The sequence below is a fragment of the Budorcas taxicolor genome, chromosome 17, assembly GCF_023091745.1.
Source record: "Budorcas taxicolor isolate Tak-1 chromosome 17, Takin1.1, whole genome shotgun sequence".
Taxonomy (NCBI): domain Eukaryota; kingdom Metazoa; phylum Chordata; class Mammalia; order Artiodactyla; family Bovidae; genus Budorcas; species Budorcas taxicolor.
The window spans coordinates 943,399-961,223 of NC_068926.1; the positions used below are offsets into that span (position 1 = coordinate 943,399).

The 17,825-nt window shown below is 40.9% G+C and overlaps 1 protein-coding gene across 1 annotated transcript in view; it reads left to right on the plus strand.

Moving 5' to 3' along the window:
* The first annotated feature begins 393 nt into the window (after positions 1 to 393).
* The window catches only part of KLHL2 (kelch like family member 2), a 163,293-nt gene continuing 145,861 nt past the window's right edge, over positions 394 to 17,825 (plus strand). Inside the window, exons 1-2 of the mRNA XM_052654745.1 lie at positions 394 to 469; positions 13,896 to 14,021. Coding sequence (XP_052510705.1) covers positions 444 to 469; positions 13,896 to 14,021 — 152 coding nt within the window. The 5' untranslated portion in view covers positions 394 to 443. The remainder of the gene's footprint in view (positions 470 to 13,895; positions 14,022 to 17,825) is intronic.

A 17,825-nucleotide genomic window follows, 5' to 3' on the forward strand; every position in this document is an offset into this window, starting at 1 on the left:
GACAAAACAAACGCGCCTGTGGAGTGGAGCAGTCAGGGAACGCCAAACGCCGGGACCACGCGCTTTCCGGCCGGACCCCGCCCTCACGTCTCCCGCTCGAGGGTTCGGGCAGGAGAACCCACCCTGGGAGCCCACTCTGCAGCGGCAGGAAGAGGCGGGGCGGGGTCTTGAGGGCGCGTCACACCCGGAAGTGCCCTCCTGCCGCTCCGCCCCCAGCATCGCCGGCAGGCGGAGAGCGCCCGTGAAGTGCGGCTGCAGAGCTGGGCCGGCAAGCGGGGCCGCTTCTGGAGCGGGTGCCGGTGCAGGCGCGGGTGCGGGGCGGCGGTGGGCTGGCGCCCGGGCGGATGGGACGCGGCGCGACGGGCGGGCGGGGCAGGCGTCCGCAGCTGGAATGGTGCTGGCGGCGGCGGGCGCCGTAGAGCTGAAGCCCGAGAGGAGCCGCCATGGAGACGCCGCCGCGGCCTCCCGCGTGAGTGAGCGGAAGGGCAGCGGGCGGGGCCGTAGCGGCCGGGCCGGGCGGCAGGCGGAACCCAGCTGACCCGCGGGCGGGGCGTCGCCGCGCGGGGCTGTAGGGAGGGTCCTCCGCTGGCTAGCTGGAGCCCAGTGAGGGCCGAGCATCGGCGGGATGGAGACACAGGATGCGCGCGAGGCCGTCGGAAAAGGAAGCTGCAAAGTACAGACACCGGTGCCGAGAGGAATTCCTTTCAGCTTGCCTGTTTCCCCCAGTTCCTAGCAAAATTCTGTACGAGGAGCTTGCACATCGCTCGGAAAAAGCTGAACCGTGGCTGTACAGGGCATGTGACCTCTTTTACCTGGCACAGCAGAAAATCATGTCCAGAAATCACAGCATCTTCTGTTTCTCTGGCACCTTGGGCGAATTAGTAATGTACGACCTGCCAGGCACAGGTGTCTTTTCCTTGGTACCCAAGTACATTCAAGACCTGCAACAAAATTGCTTCCAAAATAAGCTGAACAGTTACTTGGGAGACATTGAAGAAACTGCGTTATTCAATACAAGATTTTTCTTTTAGCATTTTGTTAAAAGTGGACTTATTAATCTCCAGGAATTTTGAACATTTCAAGTTTGATTTACTTTATTTAGTTTAATCTTTATAAAGGGACAAGAGCCCTTTGAATCTGAGGTTTCAAACCGCCAGCAGATTTCTTCTGAGGAACCATGTATCTTTTTATGACCGCTTATTCTTGGAGCTTTATCATTTTTCATTTAGATTTGGCCAGCTTCACTTCAGGGCAGTTGTACAACAGCAGCCTTTTATAGCTATTTGGCAGAATGCCAGCTAAATTTGTTTTGGGCTGAAAGTTTGTTTGATGTTGAGTCCTTTTAGGAGAGCTAATAGAATTCTGAAACTACAGTTTCTAAAAATGCCTTACAGAATTTTTAGCTTGAGTAGAACCAGGTCATGGGGATTAAGGAGTACCTGAGACTCTTGAATTCCTGGACTGGTAGGAACAAGAGCTCAGTTGCTTGATGATGGTTGTGGCTTTGAGGACTTTGTGATATGTTCATGTTGTTCAGCAGGTTTGGGAACACTCCTGAACCTCTAGGAAACATGATGGTGGTTGTTAGCATCAACAATGTGAGCATAGCGTCAGCACATGGGTTCTGCTCAGGCTCAGAGGCATAAAAGGAATTGCTACCTGACTGTAGACAACACATGGTATAAAGGATATCTTAAGTAGGGTATTATTTGCCATAAACCTGCCCCGTTTATATCAGTTCCCTGCAGACCCTGTTTTGCTTTGGTAGCAAAGTGAACTAAAGGAAAGAAAAAGGGTACCTTAGAATGCAGACGAGAAAAAGGTTTGGGAAAGCAGGCTCTGAAGGGAGGAAAAGAACATTACACATCATTTAAATATAAATAATGAAAAATGAAATAAATGTGTGCGTGCAAATACTGATAAACTGAATCTAATACAGATCAACTAAGCAGAATTTTGGTGTCCAGCATAGTTCTTTGCTATTAAGGCTTCATCAGTAGAGCTGCAACAATGAGAGGCTGAGATGTAATGGAAAACCAAGGGTGAAAAAAAGTTAAAACCAAAAAACTCCTTTCAGTCATTGGTGGCTTAAGTTGGTAGACTTTTATTTCTGTTCATTTAATGATAAATAGAAATAGGTTTTATTTTCATTTGGTCTATCTAGGAATACTATAATTCCAGAACTGGAGTGTTTTTTACCTTTCTGTACATCAAAAATAGTTTTTCTTCCCACCCTTGGCCTCTTTGCCTACGCTCCCAATAACTTTGTTTTTTCTTTGGCACTGACTCATGGGTGCTGGATTTGAGAAATGACAGTTCTTAGGGAAGGAACTTTGCTGGGCCTCGCTGTGCTAGAACTGGGCTAGGAGGCCAGTGTCGGTTATTGAGAGGGCTCAGCTTTTCATAAGGTTAGATTTTTAGCCTGAGCTTAAATGCAAAGAAAGTTGGTTGATGGGGACCTACGTGCTTTGGATGATGTGGTTGGAAGCGGGGACTCACATCCTCTTTGTATGAATGTCTTTTTATTTGTGCAAATATTTGTTTCTCCAAATATTTGAAATGCCTGTCTCTACCTGGTACTGAGTATTATACTTTTGCTTGTGATTTTTTTTAACAACCAGTTTTGCATCATTTTCAAATCCCACCTTGCTCCTTTTCAGTCTGTTACGTCTTGGAAGGTTGGAGGCGACTGTGTCCAGGTCTCTGGTTCTTTTAGATGGGCTTGTTGAGATTTAGGTTTTTTTTTTCTTCTCCTCTTTCTACTCCTTGCCTTCAAGCTCTTCTCATCCTTTTTGATTCTCATGTTGATTGTCATGGACTTTATATCTCTGTTTGTTGTTTTTTGCATCCTTGAGTATATGTGTCTTTTAGATTCTGTTATATTTTTGGGTCTGGGCAATATTAAAACCATGGGATATTTGCCTCTGATTGAACCTGAAAAGTGTTCAACTGAAATTTATATAGGTTAGCAAATGAGTCGTCTTAAGCAGTACTGAGATGTGTGAAAGGAAGTGTAAGCTGATCACCCCTGACCTCATGAGTGTTTTATACATTTCTAGCCTTTATAGTTATTTTTGTGAAGATTTTTATAATCACTAAGTTGAGGGAAGACTATGAGTATAGCACAGAATGCATCCCTTTGAACTAACTGAAAAGTTTTCTTGGCCTTCCTTTCTCTACTGACCCTCTTTCACAAGTTGGCTTTTTCCCTACAGGCTTTGTTTTTTTCGCTTTTTCTTCATGAAGCTAAGTAAACATGCCTCAGATATACAACTGTACCTTTTTTCAGTTGATTCCACATCCCTGAAAGCTCTTGAACATTAGAGATGTTCAGCATAGGCAGACTAACATCTTGTTGACTGTATTATGAGGGATTTGGGAAGCCAGAAAATCAGTTGAATTAGAGCAAAGGTTCTCATATTTTTGGACTTCACTGACTGAAATTTCTCAGATCCTAAAAGCAGATGATGTGAAAGTGCTGCATTCAATATGCCAGCAAATTTGGAAAACGCAACAGTGGCCACAGGACTGGAAAAAGTCAGTTTTCATTCCAGTCCCAAAGAAAGGCAGTGTCAAAGAATGCTCAAACTACTGCACAATTGCACTTGTCTCACACGCTAGTAAAGTAATGCTCAAAATTCTCTAAGCTGGGTTTCTACAGTATGTGAACCATGAACTTCCAGTTGTTCAAGCTGGATTTAGAAAAGGCAGAGGAACCAGACATCAAATTGCCAACATCAGTTGGATCATTGAAAAACAAGAGAGTTCCAGAAAAACATCTACTACTGCTATTGACTATGCCAAAGCCTTTGTGTGGATCACAACAGACTGTGGAACATTCTTAAAGAGATGGGAGTACCAGACCACCTTACCTACCTCCTGAGAAATCTTTATACAGGTCAGGAAGCAACAGTTAGAACTGGACATGGAGCAACAGACTGATTCCAAATTGGGAAAGGAGTATGTCAAGGCTGTATATTGTCACCCTGCTTATTTAACTTCTATGCAGAGTACATCATGAGAAATACTGCGCTGGATGAAGCAAAAGCCGAAATCAAGATTGCTGGGAGAAATATCAATAACCTCACATGTGCAGATGACACCACCTCTGCGGCAGAAAGTGAAGAAGAACAAAGAGGCTCTTGATGAAAGTGAAGAAGGAGAGTGAAAAAATTGGCTTAAAACTCAACATTCAGAAAACTAAGATCATGGCATCTGATCCCATCGCTTCACATCATGGCAAGTAGATGGGGAAACAGTGACAGAGTTTAATTTTGGGGGCTCAAAAGTGACTGCAGATGGTTACTGCAGCCATAAAATGCTCCTTGGAAGAAAAGTTATGACCAACCTAGACAGCATATTAAAAAGTATAGATGTTACTTTGCCAATAAAGGTCCATCAATCAAAGTTATTGTTTTTCCAGTAGTCATGTATGTATGTGACAGTTGGACTATAAAGAAAGATGGTGCTTTTGAACTGTGGTGTTAGAGAAGACTCTTGAGAGTCCCTTGGACTGCAAGGAGATCTAACCAGTCCATCCTAAAGGAAATCGGTCCTGAATATTCACTGGAAGGACTGATGCTGAAGCTGAAACTCCAGTACTTTGGCCACCTGATGCGAAGACCTGGCTAGTTGAAAAAGACCCTGATGCTGGGAAACATTGAGAGTGGGAGGAGAAGGGGATGACAGAGGATGAGATGGTTGGATGGCATCACCAGCTCAATGAACATGAGTTTGAGTAAACTCCGGGAGTTGGTGATAGACAGGGAGGTCTGGTGTGCTGCAGTCCATGGGGTCATAAAGAAAGAGTCAGACATGACCGAGCAACTGAACTGACTGAGAAATTTAAAAAAAAAAATTGGAGTCCGACATAGAATTGCTAAGTTTTTTGGTTTGTCAAGTTAAAAAAAAAGTTATAATTATCAACTATCATCTTTTTGTAAAAGAAAGGACGTTTTAGCACCTCTCCCCAAAGATAAAGAAGGACATAATCTCAGACTAAAGGATACCTCTTAAATTGAATACATGTAGTTTTATGACACTTCCCTGGTGGCTCAGTGGTAAAGAATCCACCTGCCAGTGGAGGTTTGATCCTTGGGTCGGGAAGATCCTCTGGAGAAGGAAATGTCAACCTCCTCCAGCATTCTTGCCTGGGAAATCCCACGGGCAGAGGAGCCTGGTGGGCTACCATCCATTGGGTTGCAAAGTCAAACATGACTTAGCGGCTAAACTACAACAACTTGAGGGAGGTTTTTTTTTTTTTTTTTTCTTTCCATATTTATTGGATGCCTTTGGTGACCAAGCACCCAGTGAATATTCCCAAAGAAATATCTCAGAAAACAAAACAGTCTTTTTCCTCATGGTTGAAACTGACAGTAAACAAATATATGATACAGTTGCTCCAGAGTGGGTGTCTGAGTACTTTGTGTTATGTGCTTTTCTCTCTCACATTACAGGCTGTGGGCATTTGCTACAGTATTGTTTTGACCACTGATCCTGTCTTGAAAAACAGGCCCTTGCTCCCTCTGACACTACTTTTTCTTGGTTTCCTGCTCTTGTTTTTAGGTTGTTAAATGAGATTTACTTAATTTTATTACTTTATTTCATTTAATCTTGACAGTAGCCTACCTTATTAAGTGTGGAAGTGAAGTGGAAGTGAAAGGTGCTCGGTCGTGTCCAACTCTTTGCGACCCCATGGACTATACAGCCCATGGAATTCTGCAGGATAGAGTACTGGAGTGGGCAGCCTTTCCCTTCTCCAGGGGATCTTCCCAACCCAGGGGATGAACCCAGGTCTCCCATGTTGCAGGAGGATTTTTTACTAAGTAGATCTCGTTACTTTTCAGGGGTTAAATTACATTCCTAAGCTTATCAAATAGAGGAGAGACTGTGACTCTTAATTTCTCTCTCATCACTTTTTTGGCTTACAAGGCTTCTGTTCATTGGCAGTAACTGTTTCTCACAGATACAGACCTTGGCCAGTTCTTCTTTTCAATCAACTATTTATCAGTAAGTTGTGGCTCTTTCTGTGTCTTAAGCCTGATCTATAGATCTGTGCCTCAGTTTTGAATTTTGAGGTTCTTACTGTACACTTATCCTTAGCACATACATCAGATTCAGCACGTCTAAAACTGAGTTTTCATAATCTTTTTCTCAAATTGACTTCCCTTTATAACATCTCCACTTACTCAATGGAATAAGCATTCTTTTGGTCCTGGATACCCAAAGCCTTGAAACGGTCTTTGATTTCTCTTTCTTTAATTATCCTCCACATTTTATCACCTCCCAGGAACTGAACATTATTGGTTTCAAGTGTCCATTCTGATTGCTTATACTCTGATGATACTCAGGATTTCATCCCTTGATACCTGGATTGTCTCTCATCTCCTTTGAGTTCACCTACTGTTTTGACTGCCTAACATCTAGAGTCAAGTCAAAGACTTTACAAAACCAGGTATTGTAAAGACTTGAGGTATTGTAAAGACTGAGGCCAGGAAGTCTCAGCCCTCCAACATTTTGGCTTATCTTATATATTCAAAATCATTTTGTGCCTTAACCTCCTAGAGTAAACTCTGCCTTATCATAGGCCAGAAGTTTGCAGCATTTTCCTTAGAAAAGCAACTTAGAAATCCCCTAAGTTGGGTGAACTCCAGTAGTTGATGATGGACAGGGAGGCCTGTCGTGCTGTGATTCATGGGGTCCCAAAGAGTCGGACACGACTGAGCGACTGAACTGAAGGCCCAGATGGAGTCCTGTCCTGTTTACTGTTTATAATTGGTAGCCCCTATGTTTTTGGGCTCCAAAATCACTGGAGATGGTGACTGCAGTCATGAAATTAAAAGACGCTTATTCCTTGGAAGAAAAGTTATGACCAACCTAGATAGCATATTCAAAAGCAGAGACGTTACTTTGCCAACAAAGGTCTGTCTAGTCAAGGCTATGGTTTTTCCTGTGGTCATGTATGGATGTGAGAGTTGGACTGTGAAGAAAGCTGAGCGCCGAAGAATTGATGGTTTTGAACTGTGGTGTTGGAGAAGACACTTGAGTCCCTTGGACTGCAAGGAGATCCAACCAGTCCATTCTAAAGGAGATCAGGCTTGGGTGTTCTTTGGAGGGAATGATGCTGAAGCTGAAACTCCAGTACTTTGGCCACCTCATGCAAAGAGTTGACTCATTGGAAAAGACTCTGATGCTGGGAGGGATTGGGAGCAGGAGGAGAAGGGGACGACAGAGGATGAGATGGCTGGATGGCATCACTGACTTGATGGATGTGAGTCTGAGTGAACTCTGGGAGTTGGTGATGGACAGGGAGGCCTGGCGTGCTGCAATTCATGGGGTGGCAGAGTCGGACACGACTGAGCGACTGAACTGAACTGAATCTTGCGCTTGTGTACTGACATCGTGCTGTTCCCTGGTGGTTTCTGAAGTGCCTCCTGGAGAAGGCATCTGTGTTTGGCATCTTTTGTATTCCTCACTCTGCCTAGTATAGGGCATTAGTGGGTGTCTAGGCAGTGCTTCCCTACTCGATTTATTAACAGTGGTGGTGTGGTTTGGAGTATTATCCGTAAGTTTTAATTTAGTGTTACAATTAAGAATGAGGAAGGCCAAGAAAATTCTTAAAAATATATCTCATGCTTAGTTTAGCTTCTAACCCCAACATTTTTTGTAACTATGTGTTTATTTTCACATAGTATTTAGTGTTTTTAAGGCTCCCTGAGGCTTGTAGGTGAGGTATTACTATCTTCGACTTCCATATGATGTTTATTAGACAGATTTGTAGAATATCAAAACCTTATTTTTTAAGTACAGAGTCTAAAGCCCAGAGAGGCGAAGTGACTAATCCAAGGTCACTTGGTTAGTATCTGGCACAGGCCAGGACTGTGGTTCATGTTTTCTAGCTGATGTTGCGCCTCTTCTAGTGCCTTTTCAGTCAAATGTTGGAAAATGTAGCCCAGTCAACTGAATTGCCAAGTCATATTGCTGCCCTCTTACCAACCAAGTGATGGTAATGGGAAAAATTGCAAAAGATAGGTCAGAAATATGAGTGATAAAAGACATGGAAATATTTGAAATGGATCATCAAATTCCTCCCAATTTTAGTATCTCACATATATCCCACTCTGACAGTAACTTTGTTAGTTGTTTTTAATACATTATTTAAAACAAGACTGATCTTGCAGAAGGCAGGGGTTTTTACCCTGGTCACTTTTCTGATAGTAGTCACTGTCAGGGACAGAAAGTGCTTGCTTGTTCTTTTGTTTGTCATGTAGGTAACAGAGAAAGTGGGAGAGGGAGCAAGGTTGAACTGACTGAAGCACAGCACTTTACAGCTCTTATTGTCGTTTGGTCTGAGAGCTTCCTTCACCTCTCCACCTAAGAGTCTGATTCACATCCTGTGGGTGTTTTGCACACCATATCCTGGGGGAGTACAGGGCAGTATGTAAGCCTCCATTCTGTCCTCCAGGAGGGTCAGCACTTTGCTTTAAGTGGTAAGCCGTTTTAGTAAAATTGGGCATTGTCAACTTTTCTGGACTTTTTCTTTCTCAGTCTGGGAAATTGGAAACATAACTTAGCAATGTATCTACTATGCTAATGTATTCAGTGCCTTTGTTACGATATCTGTAAGGTGTTCTGTGACTGCATGGGAGGTGTTTTTTAATCACATGATGCTTCATAATCAGTTCTAAAGGTCTCCGTCCTGAAGGTCTATCTCAAGTTCTTAGATGTCTGTAGGGCAGATGTTAACATTATTTGGTAATGTGAGGATATGTTCATAGATTACGGATAGTCTGCTGAGTGTGTACCTAATAAAAGTTTAAATTCTAAGCACTTGAAGGAAATTGGCAGAGTATGTTTTTTTGCCTGTACCTAATTGCAAAAACTGAAAGCACAACTCTACCACAAACCAAAATGTTTCCGGTGGAGAAAGCCTTCTTCCACTTTTACAGCCTCTAAGTAATATGGTGGTTATTTGGGTGAGGTGAAGGATGTGAAGGTATTTTGTTGGGAAACTATAGGTGGCATAACATATGTTAAAATGAGAGTTATGGTTGCGTCTCTACTTCTCATATCCTGAACTTGTTATGGGAGCAGTGTTCTTATGGTAATCAGCTTCTGAATGCAAGTGTACTTAGAAGACAGAGAAAATAGAAGAGCTATAAAGTAACGGACAAACTTCATAGCAGTACAGCATGGATGGTGACTTTGAAAACAACAGCTTCTGATGTGAACTTGGCAGAAATTTGTGAGTAATGGTGGGTGACACTGCAGGCAGGGGAATCTTGCAGCTTTTGAGGCGAACAGGCAAAGAAAAGAGCAAAGGTAGTGGCCACCTAGGAGCTGAGTGTTTGTCTTGAACGTGAAAATGTTTGGTCCACTGGTAAATTTTTCAGCTGCATCACTCACATGACTTACAGCATTATTCCCACCAAAAAAACCTTGAAAGCGTAAACAACCACTGTTTCCTAATGTGTTTGTTCTCAATCTGAGATGATTGACCTGTGGTGGGAGGTAAGTGGGTGGTGGAGCATATTACATCATTCCCCCCCACTTTTTTTTAATTATACATAGCTGCCTTTCACCTCTATTCCTGGAGATGCTGTCATTCTGGTATACTTAGACCTGTAAAAGGGACTTGCCTGAATCTTCACAGGAAGAAGGATGATTATGTGTAGTTTAGAAAAATTGCTTGGGTCATGTAGTCCTTCTATCCCCTCCATCCTCCATTGGAAAATGCTGCTGCTGCCACTAAGTTGCTTCAGTCATGTCCGATTCTGTGCGACCCTATGGACAAGAGCCCACCAGGCTCATCTGTCCATGGGATTCTCCAGGCAAAAATAGTGGAGTGGGTTGCCATTTCCTTCTCCCTGGAAAGTGCTATTCCAGAACAAATAAAATGCATCTAAGGAAACTATGTTATTTCACAGATTTCCTCAAAATTTTTGCAGTAGACTTAAACCATTGCTTGATTTTGGAATCCTGACTGTTTGAAGGAGACAACCCATATAAAAGTCTTTATTGGCCTCCTCTCTGAGAATCAGTTATTGGCAGTAGTATGCTTTTAAGCAGAGTTAGAAAGGTGGTCTGAGAAGCCAAGCTTGCCTACAACTGGGAGTTTGTAGAAGAGTTAGTCGTGGAAGTAAGGCTTCAGGATTGTCTGTTAGAAGTGTTCTGGGATCCAAACCCTTGAGAACTCAACAGTTGTAGAGTATGTATTGTAACAACAGGCTGCTGGGTAATTTTAACACTGGTTATGGGATGTGGATTTGGGGGAAAGTCTTAAAAGTGAAAGAACTTTGAAAAAGTATCTCCTTTAGACACTTTAAAGGTTTTCATAGTGAGGAGCTCTTCTGGAAAAGGTTAGCACTTTGCTTCTCAAGGGAAGCAAGGAGAAGGTGTAACTGCACTTCTGTGTGTGTATGCTCAGTTGTGTCCGATTCTTTGTTATCCCATTGACTTTATTTTTTTGGGCTCCAAAATCACTGCAGATGGTGACTGCAGCCATGAAATTAAAAGACGCTTACTCCTTGGAAGAAAAGTTATGACCAACCTAGATAGCATATTCAAAAGCAGGGACATTACTTTGCCAACAAAGGTGCGTCTAGTCAAGGCTATGGTTTTTCCAGTGGTCATGTATGGATGTGAGAGTTGGACTGTGAAGAAAGCTGAGCGCCAAAAAATTGATGCTTTTGAATTGTGGTGTTGGAAAAGACTCTTGAGAGTCCCTTGGACTGCAAGGAGATCCAACCAGTCCATTCTAAAGGAGATCAGCCCTGGGATTTCTTTGGAAGGAATGATGCTAAAGCTGAAACTCCAGTACTTTGGCCACCTCATGCGAAGAGTTGACTCATTGGAAAAGACTTAGATGCTGGGAGGGATTGGGAGCAGGAGGAGAAGGGGACGACAGAGGATGAGATGGCTGGATGGCATCACCGACTCGATGGACGTGAGTTTGAGTGAACTCCGGGAGTTGGTGATGGACAGGGAGCCCTGGCATGCTGCGATTCGTGGGGTGGCAAAGAGTCGGACACGACTGGGTGACTGAACTGAACTGACTGTAGCCTGCCAGGCTCCTCTGTCCATGGAAATTTTCCAGGCAAGATTACTGGAGTAGGTTGCTATTTCCTACTCCAACTGCACTTATAATGTAACTTAAAAGGTAAACCTTTCCCTCCTATTTGACTGCTTCCTAGTGGGTGTTCCTCTTCTATATTTGTAGTTTTAGACATGTTGTGTTGTTTTCTGTTACTCAGTTCTGCTTCTGAACCAGAGACCATGTGACACAAAATCGAACAGGAATTAGAAAATTGTGGACAGGAGTTTAGTGTCAGAAATGTAGACCTCTGGCAGGGTTCTGCATTTGAAAGGGACTTTCAATATAGACAACACTTAAAAGAAGCAGTGTTATTCCTTAGTTATTCCTTTAAGCTTTTGAATAAAATCTTTTCTTTGCAGAGTTTCTGGAGTACATTAGAAAAGCAAGAGCTAAAAATAGCTTTAAGAAAGCAGCAATATAGACATTGGTTGTTGAATGGTATCTGTCTTAAGGTGAATTCTTAAATGCAGTAAGTTTTAATTCCAATTTCTTAGCAAATATAAATACTCATGACTCTTAGTGATATTCTTTATAGGGCAGAGTTGCTTTTGTTTCCATTGTGAACATTGAAAGGCCTTATGTGATAGTTTTGCCAGTCCTCAATATTGTATTTTCCCTCTGTTGTAAGCTTAAGTAATTAAACTTGAAGCATATATAAATATCGTCAACTTGCTACATATGTGGGTATTCAGTGTTACATGGTAAGAAAGTTTGTGTAGGTTGGATGTATCTACACAATTTTCCCTTTTCCTACTGTTTTCTTAATACAGTAGTGGTAGAAATGGCATTATGAGAATATGTCTCATACTATTAGGAGTGTCCCCACTTTCCTCCGTCAGATCTAGATATTCTTTCTCTCTTGGCTTCTAGACTTCCTAGCTCTTTCTCTTAGGCCAGGTGTAATTCATCCTTCTGTGTGTTCACACACAAACATGAGGCCTCAGAGTAGACACACACACACACACACATATACGAGGCCTTGGAGTAGACACGCAATCAGCGCTCCATTCTCTAGCCCTGCTCTCACATGCTGGAACATGTGAGGTGCAGAGTGGCCTTTTTGCTCTAGTTATTTCTTCCATCTTGGCCATTTCCCACCTCCTGGTCCTTGTTCTAATCTCAGTTCTCAATTCAGCCTGCCCTGATCACCCTAATACTGTAAGTTCCATCACGCCCATATTACTGACTCTTTAACCGACATATTTTCTTTTTTCCATAGTTCTTATTTTCTAGCATGCTGTTTACTGGTCTGTTGTGTATATCATTACCACCCCCCACCCCCACCCCACCCCCCCCGCCCCCAACTACAAATTCCATGAAGCCTGGAATTTTTGTTCTGTTTATTGAAATGTTCCTAGGGCCTAGTGCCTAAAATAGTGCTTGGTACATAGTGCCAAAAATTAGATGCTGAAGTAATAAAATAATATTTAAAGAATGAATTATCGTTAGGAAAGGAAGTGGCATGAAGAGAAATGGTGCAATACTAATGATGTTTGCCTTTTGTTCTGTGTGTGATGTATATAGAAGAATGCATTTTTGGGGGCTTAATTTAGTATCCTAATATTTTTATTTAATAGCTTTATTAAGGTATAATTTGCATACCATAAAATTCAGCCATTATAATTGTCAGTAAATTTCTAGAACTGTGCAACCATCTCAAAGAGTTCCTTGTGTCTACTCATATGTGGTTAACCCTTCCCACAATGACATCCTGATTTGATTTGTTAATTTTTTGGTTCCCAGATCTTGAAATAATAATTTACACAGCCATACTAATAGCTTTCTCCTCTTAACAAATTCCATATAACTATGGAATTAACTATCCACTGCTTAATGCAGGAAATGGTATCTAACATTAGTGAAAAGAATGGACTTGAGAGTCAAACTGGCCACACTGTTATCCAGCTCTACCATTTATCAAGTTGCCCAGATTATTTTCTGCCTCAGTCTCTTTATGTTTTTTGGTGATAGTAATTAGCTTACAGAGTTATGAGGATTAAAGAAACAATGAAAAAAATATATAGTACAGAGGCTGCCTATAAGTTAATACTCAGTAAAGAATTAAAGTAGGTCTGAAATATATGTTGTAAATAACCTTGCAATAGAGAACCAAGTTCAGTTCAGATTCTAAGCTTCTGAAGTATGTACAAAATATGAACCAGTTCCTGTCTTGGTTTGTAAATAGGCCTACTGCAGAATGTAAAAAGCAGGTTAATTTCGAACAGGGAAGATCATTTCTCAGCGTTTCTTTTGAAGGTATCTGGAGAAGGCAATGGCACCCCACTCCAGTACTCTTGCCTGGAAAATCCCATGGACAGGGGAGCCTGGTAGGCTGCAGTCCATGAGGTTGCTAAGAGTCAGACATGACTGAGCGACTTCACTTTCACTTTTCACTTGCATGCATTGGAGAAGGAAATGGCAACCCACTCCAGTGTTCTTGCCTAGAAAATCTCAAGGATGGAGGAGCCTGGTGGGCTGCCGTCTATGGGGTCACACAGAGTTGGACACGACTGAAGCGACTTAGCTTAGCTGAACCATTTTACTGAATTTTCTGTGCTCATCTTTGAGAGAGTTTTGACACCAGGGAGGTAATTACCTACTTTTTTGGTTAAAATCACAGTGACCATCAGAAAGTGTTCTGAATTGTCGTTTAGTCCTATGTTGGAATATACTGTGAGACTTCCTCTAAGTAAGTGGGGGAGAGATGTGTTCATTGTATCTCTTGTAACCTGATAAGTCTGAACTAAACTGTCTTTAATAAGATCTTTTCCTGTGTTTTGTTATTTTCTCTTATGTACAGATGCACAAATCAGGGTCATCAGAAGCCTCTCGATTCAAAAGATGATAATACTGAAAAACACTGCCCGGTGACAGTGAATCCTTGGCATATGAAGAAAGCTTTTAAAGTCATGAATGAACTAAGAAGGTACTATTACTTTAACATATTTTTATTTTTCAGTTGTGTATAGGGGTACCCAGGTGGTGTTAGTAGTAAAGAACCTGCCTGCCATTGCAGGAGACTTAAGAGATGTGGGTTCAGTTCCTGGGTCAGAAAGATCCCCTGAATAAGGAAATGGCAACCCACTCCAGTATTCTCGTCTGGAGAATCCCATGGACAGATGAGCCTGGCAGTCTGCAGTTCATAGGATTGCACAGAATCAGACTGACTGAAGCGACTTAGCATATAGCACATGGTGAATATATTCCCTGTCCCTCATTATTGCTTTGTTTGCTACAGAGAACATTTAAAGCTTTTTCTGCAAGTTTTTAAAGGAAGGAAAAGAGCAAGTAATTTATCAGAAGTGTGAATGGTATAAGGCTGCTCTGTCCAATATGGTAGCCACTAGTCATATTTGGCTAGTCTGTTTGAGATGCTCTGTAAATGGAAAATACATAATGGATTTTCAAGACTTATTACCAAAAAAGTGTTAAATATAAGTTTTAAAAATATTACATTTAGAAATGATTTTTATTATTCTATAATATTGGATATTTTGGATTAAATAGAATTCTACTTCTATTAAATTAATTTCAGTTGTTTATTTTTAAATGGGATTACTAGAAAATTCTGACTTGTATTACATTTCTGTTGGACTGGCTAGTCTAGGGTTTCTAACTTATCATTGCAAAGCATATGAAAAAAACCTTAATTAAAATTTTTTAAATTGAATGGTTAATTTATAATGTTATTAGTTTCAGGTGTACAACATAGAGACTCAACAGTTTATAGTTTATACTCCATTTAAAGTCTACAGAGTAATGACTATATTTCCCTGTGCTGTACAATATGTAGGCTAGCCATTTTATACATACTAGTTTGTATTTCTCATCCCCTACCTCAGTCCCTTCTCTCCCCTCCTTTTCCCCACTGGTAACCACCAGTCTGTTCTCTATACCTGAGTCTGTTTTTGTTTTGCTATATTCACTAGTTTGTTTTCTTTTTTAGATTCCACATATAAGTTCAGTTCAGTTCAGTCGCTCAGTCGTGTCCAACTCTGTGACCCCATGAATCGCAGCACGCCAGGCCTCCCTGTCCATCACCAGCTCTGGAGTTCACTCAGACTCACGTCCATCGAGTCGGTGGTGCCATCCAGCCATCTCATCCTCTGTCATCCCCTTCTCCTCCTGCCCCCAACCCCTCCCAGCATCAGAGTCTTTTTCCAACCATGTAGAGTATTTTTCTTTGTCTGACTTACTTCCCTTAGCTTATATAATACCTTCTAGGTCCATCCATGTTGTTGTCAATGGCAAATCTCATTGTTTTGTATGACTGAGTAGTATTCCATTGTGGGGTCTTCCCTGGCGGCTCAGTAGTAAAGATTCCACCTGCAATGCAAAAGACATAGTTTGATCCCTGGGTTGGGAAGATCCCTGGAGGAGGAAATGGCAACCCTCTCCAGGATTCTTGCCGGGAATATCCCATGGACGGAGGAGCCTGGTGGGCTACAAAGAGGGTTGCAAAGAGTTGAACGTGACTGAGCACAGACATATATATCACCACCATCCAGTATTCCACTGTATAGATAAAACACATCTTCTTTATTCATTCAACTGTTACGGACACTTCAGTTGCTTCTGTGTCTTGGTTATTATGGGTAATACTGCTGTGTACATTCAAATGCATGCATTTTCAAATTAGTGTTTTCATTTTCTTCAGATGTGTACCCAGGAGTGGACTTGCTGGTAGTTCTATTTTCAAGTTTTTGAGAAACCTCCATATTGTTTTCTATAGTGACTGTATCAAGTTATATTCCTACCAACAGTGTAGGAATGTTTCCTTTTTTCCACATCTTTGCCAACAGTTGTTATTTGTAGACTTTTTGGTGGTAACCATTTTTACAGGTGTGAAATGATATCTCACTGTGGTTTTGCTTTGCTTTTCTATGAAAATTACAGATGTTTAGCATCTTTTCATGTGTCTTTTGACCATCTGTATATTGTCTTTGGAAAATGTCTATTCAGACTTTCTGCTCATTTTTCAATCAGGTTTTTGATATTGTATGAGCTGTTTATGTATTTATGTAAATGATAACAGCTTATCAGATGTATCATTTGCAAATATGTTCTCCCATTCAGCAGGTTGTCTTAGCATTATGTCAATGATTTCTTTTGCTGTGAAGTTTTTGAGTAAAATTAGATCCCATTTGTTTATTTTTGCTTTTGTTTCCTTTCCTTAGAAAACAGATCCAAAAAATATTTCTACAGTTTGTGTCAGAGCCTATGTTTTCTCCTAGGAGTTTTATGGTTTGGGGTCTCTATTTTTTAGTTTATTTTTGTGTGAAGTGTGAGAAACTGTTCTAATCTCATTCTCTTACATGTTAACTGTTCAGTTTTCCCAGCACCACTTGTGGAAAAGACTGGTTTTTATACTTTATGTATTCCTCCCTCCTTTGTTGTAGATTGACCACAGATGCACAACTTTATTTCTGGACTCTTTATTCTGTTCCATTGATCTATGTGTCTGATTTTGTGCCAGTACCATGCTGTTTTGATGATGATAGGCTTTTAGTCAGGGAGTGTGACACTTCCCGTTTTGTTCTTTTTTTTTTTCCTCAAGAGTGCTTTGGCTGTGCAGGGTCTTTTGTGGTTCCATGTAAATTTTAGGATTATATGCTCTAGTTCTATGAAAAATGTCATGAGTAACTTATAGATTGCTTTTGATGACGTGAACATTTTAATAATATTAATTCTTCAAAACTTACGTACATGGGATATCTTTTATTTCTTTATATCATCTATTTCTTTTTGTTTTGTCAGTATTTTATAATTTTCAGAGTATAACCTTTTTACCTCCTTAGTTAAGTTTATTCTTAGGCATTTTATATTTTTGGTGTGATTTAATTTAATTAGTTTATTTTTACCTTTAAAAATAAAGATAATTGCTTTACAATCTTGAGGTGGTTGTGCTACATCAACAAGATTTAGTCATATATATATATGTATATATATATATATATATACACACACACACATATATATGTGTACCCTCCCTCTTGAGCCTCTCTCAAACCTTCAGTCCAGCCTTCTAGATTCCCACTAGTTGTCGATTTAATGCGTAATACTCTATATATGTCAGTGCTGCTTTGCCAATTTGCCCTCTCTCCTTCTCCCACTGTGTCCACCAGTCTGTTCTCTACATCTGCATCTCCTTTTCTTCTCTGTAAATAGGTTCTTCATTGGTACTGTTTTTCTAGATTCCATATATATGTGTTGATATATGATATTTTTGTTTTTTCTTTCTGATGTAATTCACTCTGCATAACAGGCTCTAGGTTCATCCATCTCACTATGGCTGACTCAAATTTGTTTTTTTTATGGCTGAATACTGTTCCATTAAATATATGTACCATGTCTTATCTAGGTTGCTTCCATGTCCTGGCTACTGTAGATAGTGCTGCAGTGAACATTGGGGCACATGTGTCTTTTTGAATTATGATTTTCTCAGGGTATATGCCCAGTAGTGGTATTGATGGGTCATATGGTAGTTTTATTCCTAGTTTTACAGGAATCTTCATATTGCTCTCCATAGTGGCTGTGTCGATTTGCATTCCCACCAACAGTTCGAGACTTCCCTTTTCTCCACATCCTCTGCAGCATTTATTGTTTCTAGTTTTTTTTGATGATGGTCATTCAGATTGGTGTAAGGTAATGTAACCTCATTGTAGTTTTGATTTGCATTTTTCTAATAATGAGTGATGTTGAGCATCTTTTCAAGTGTTTATTGGCCATA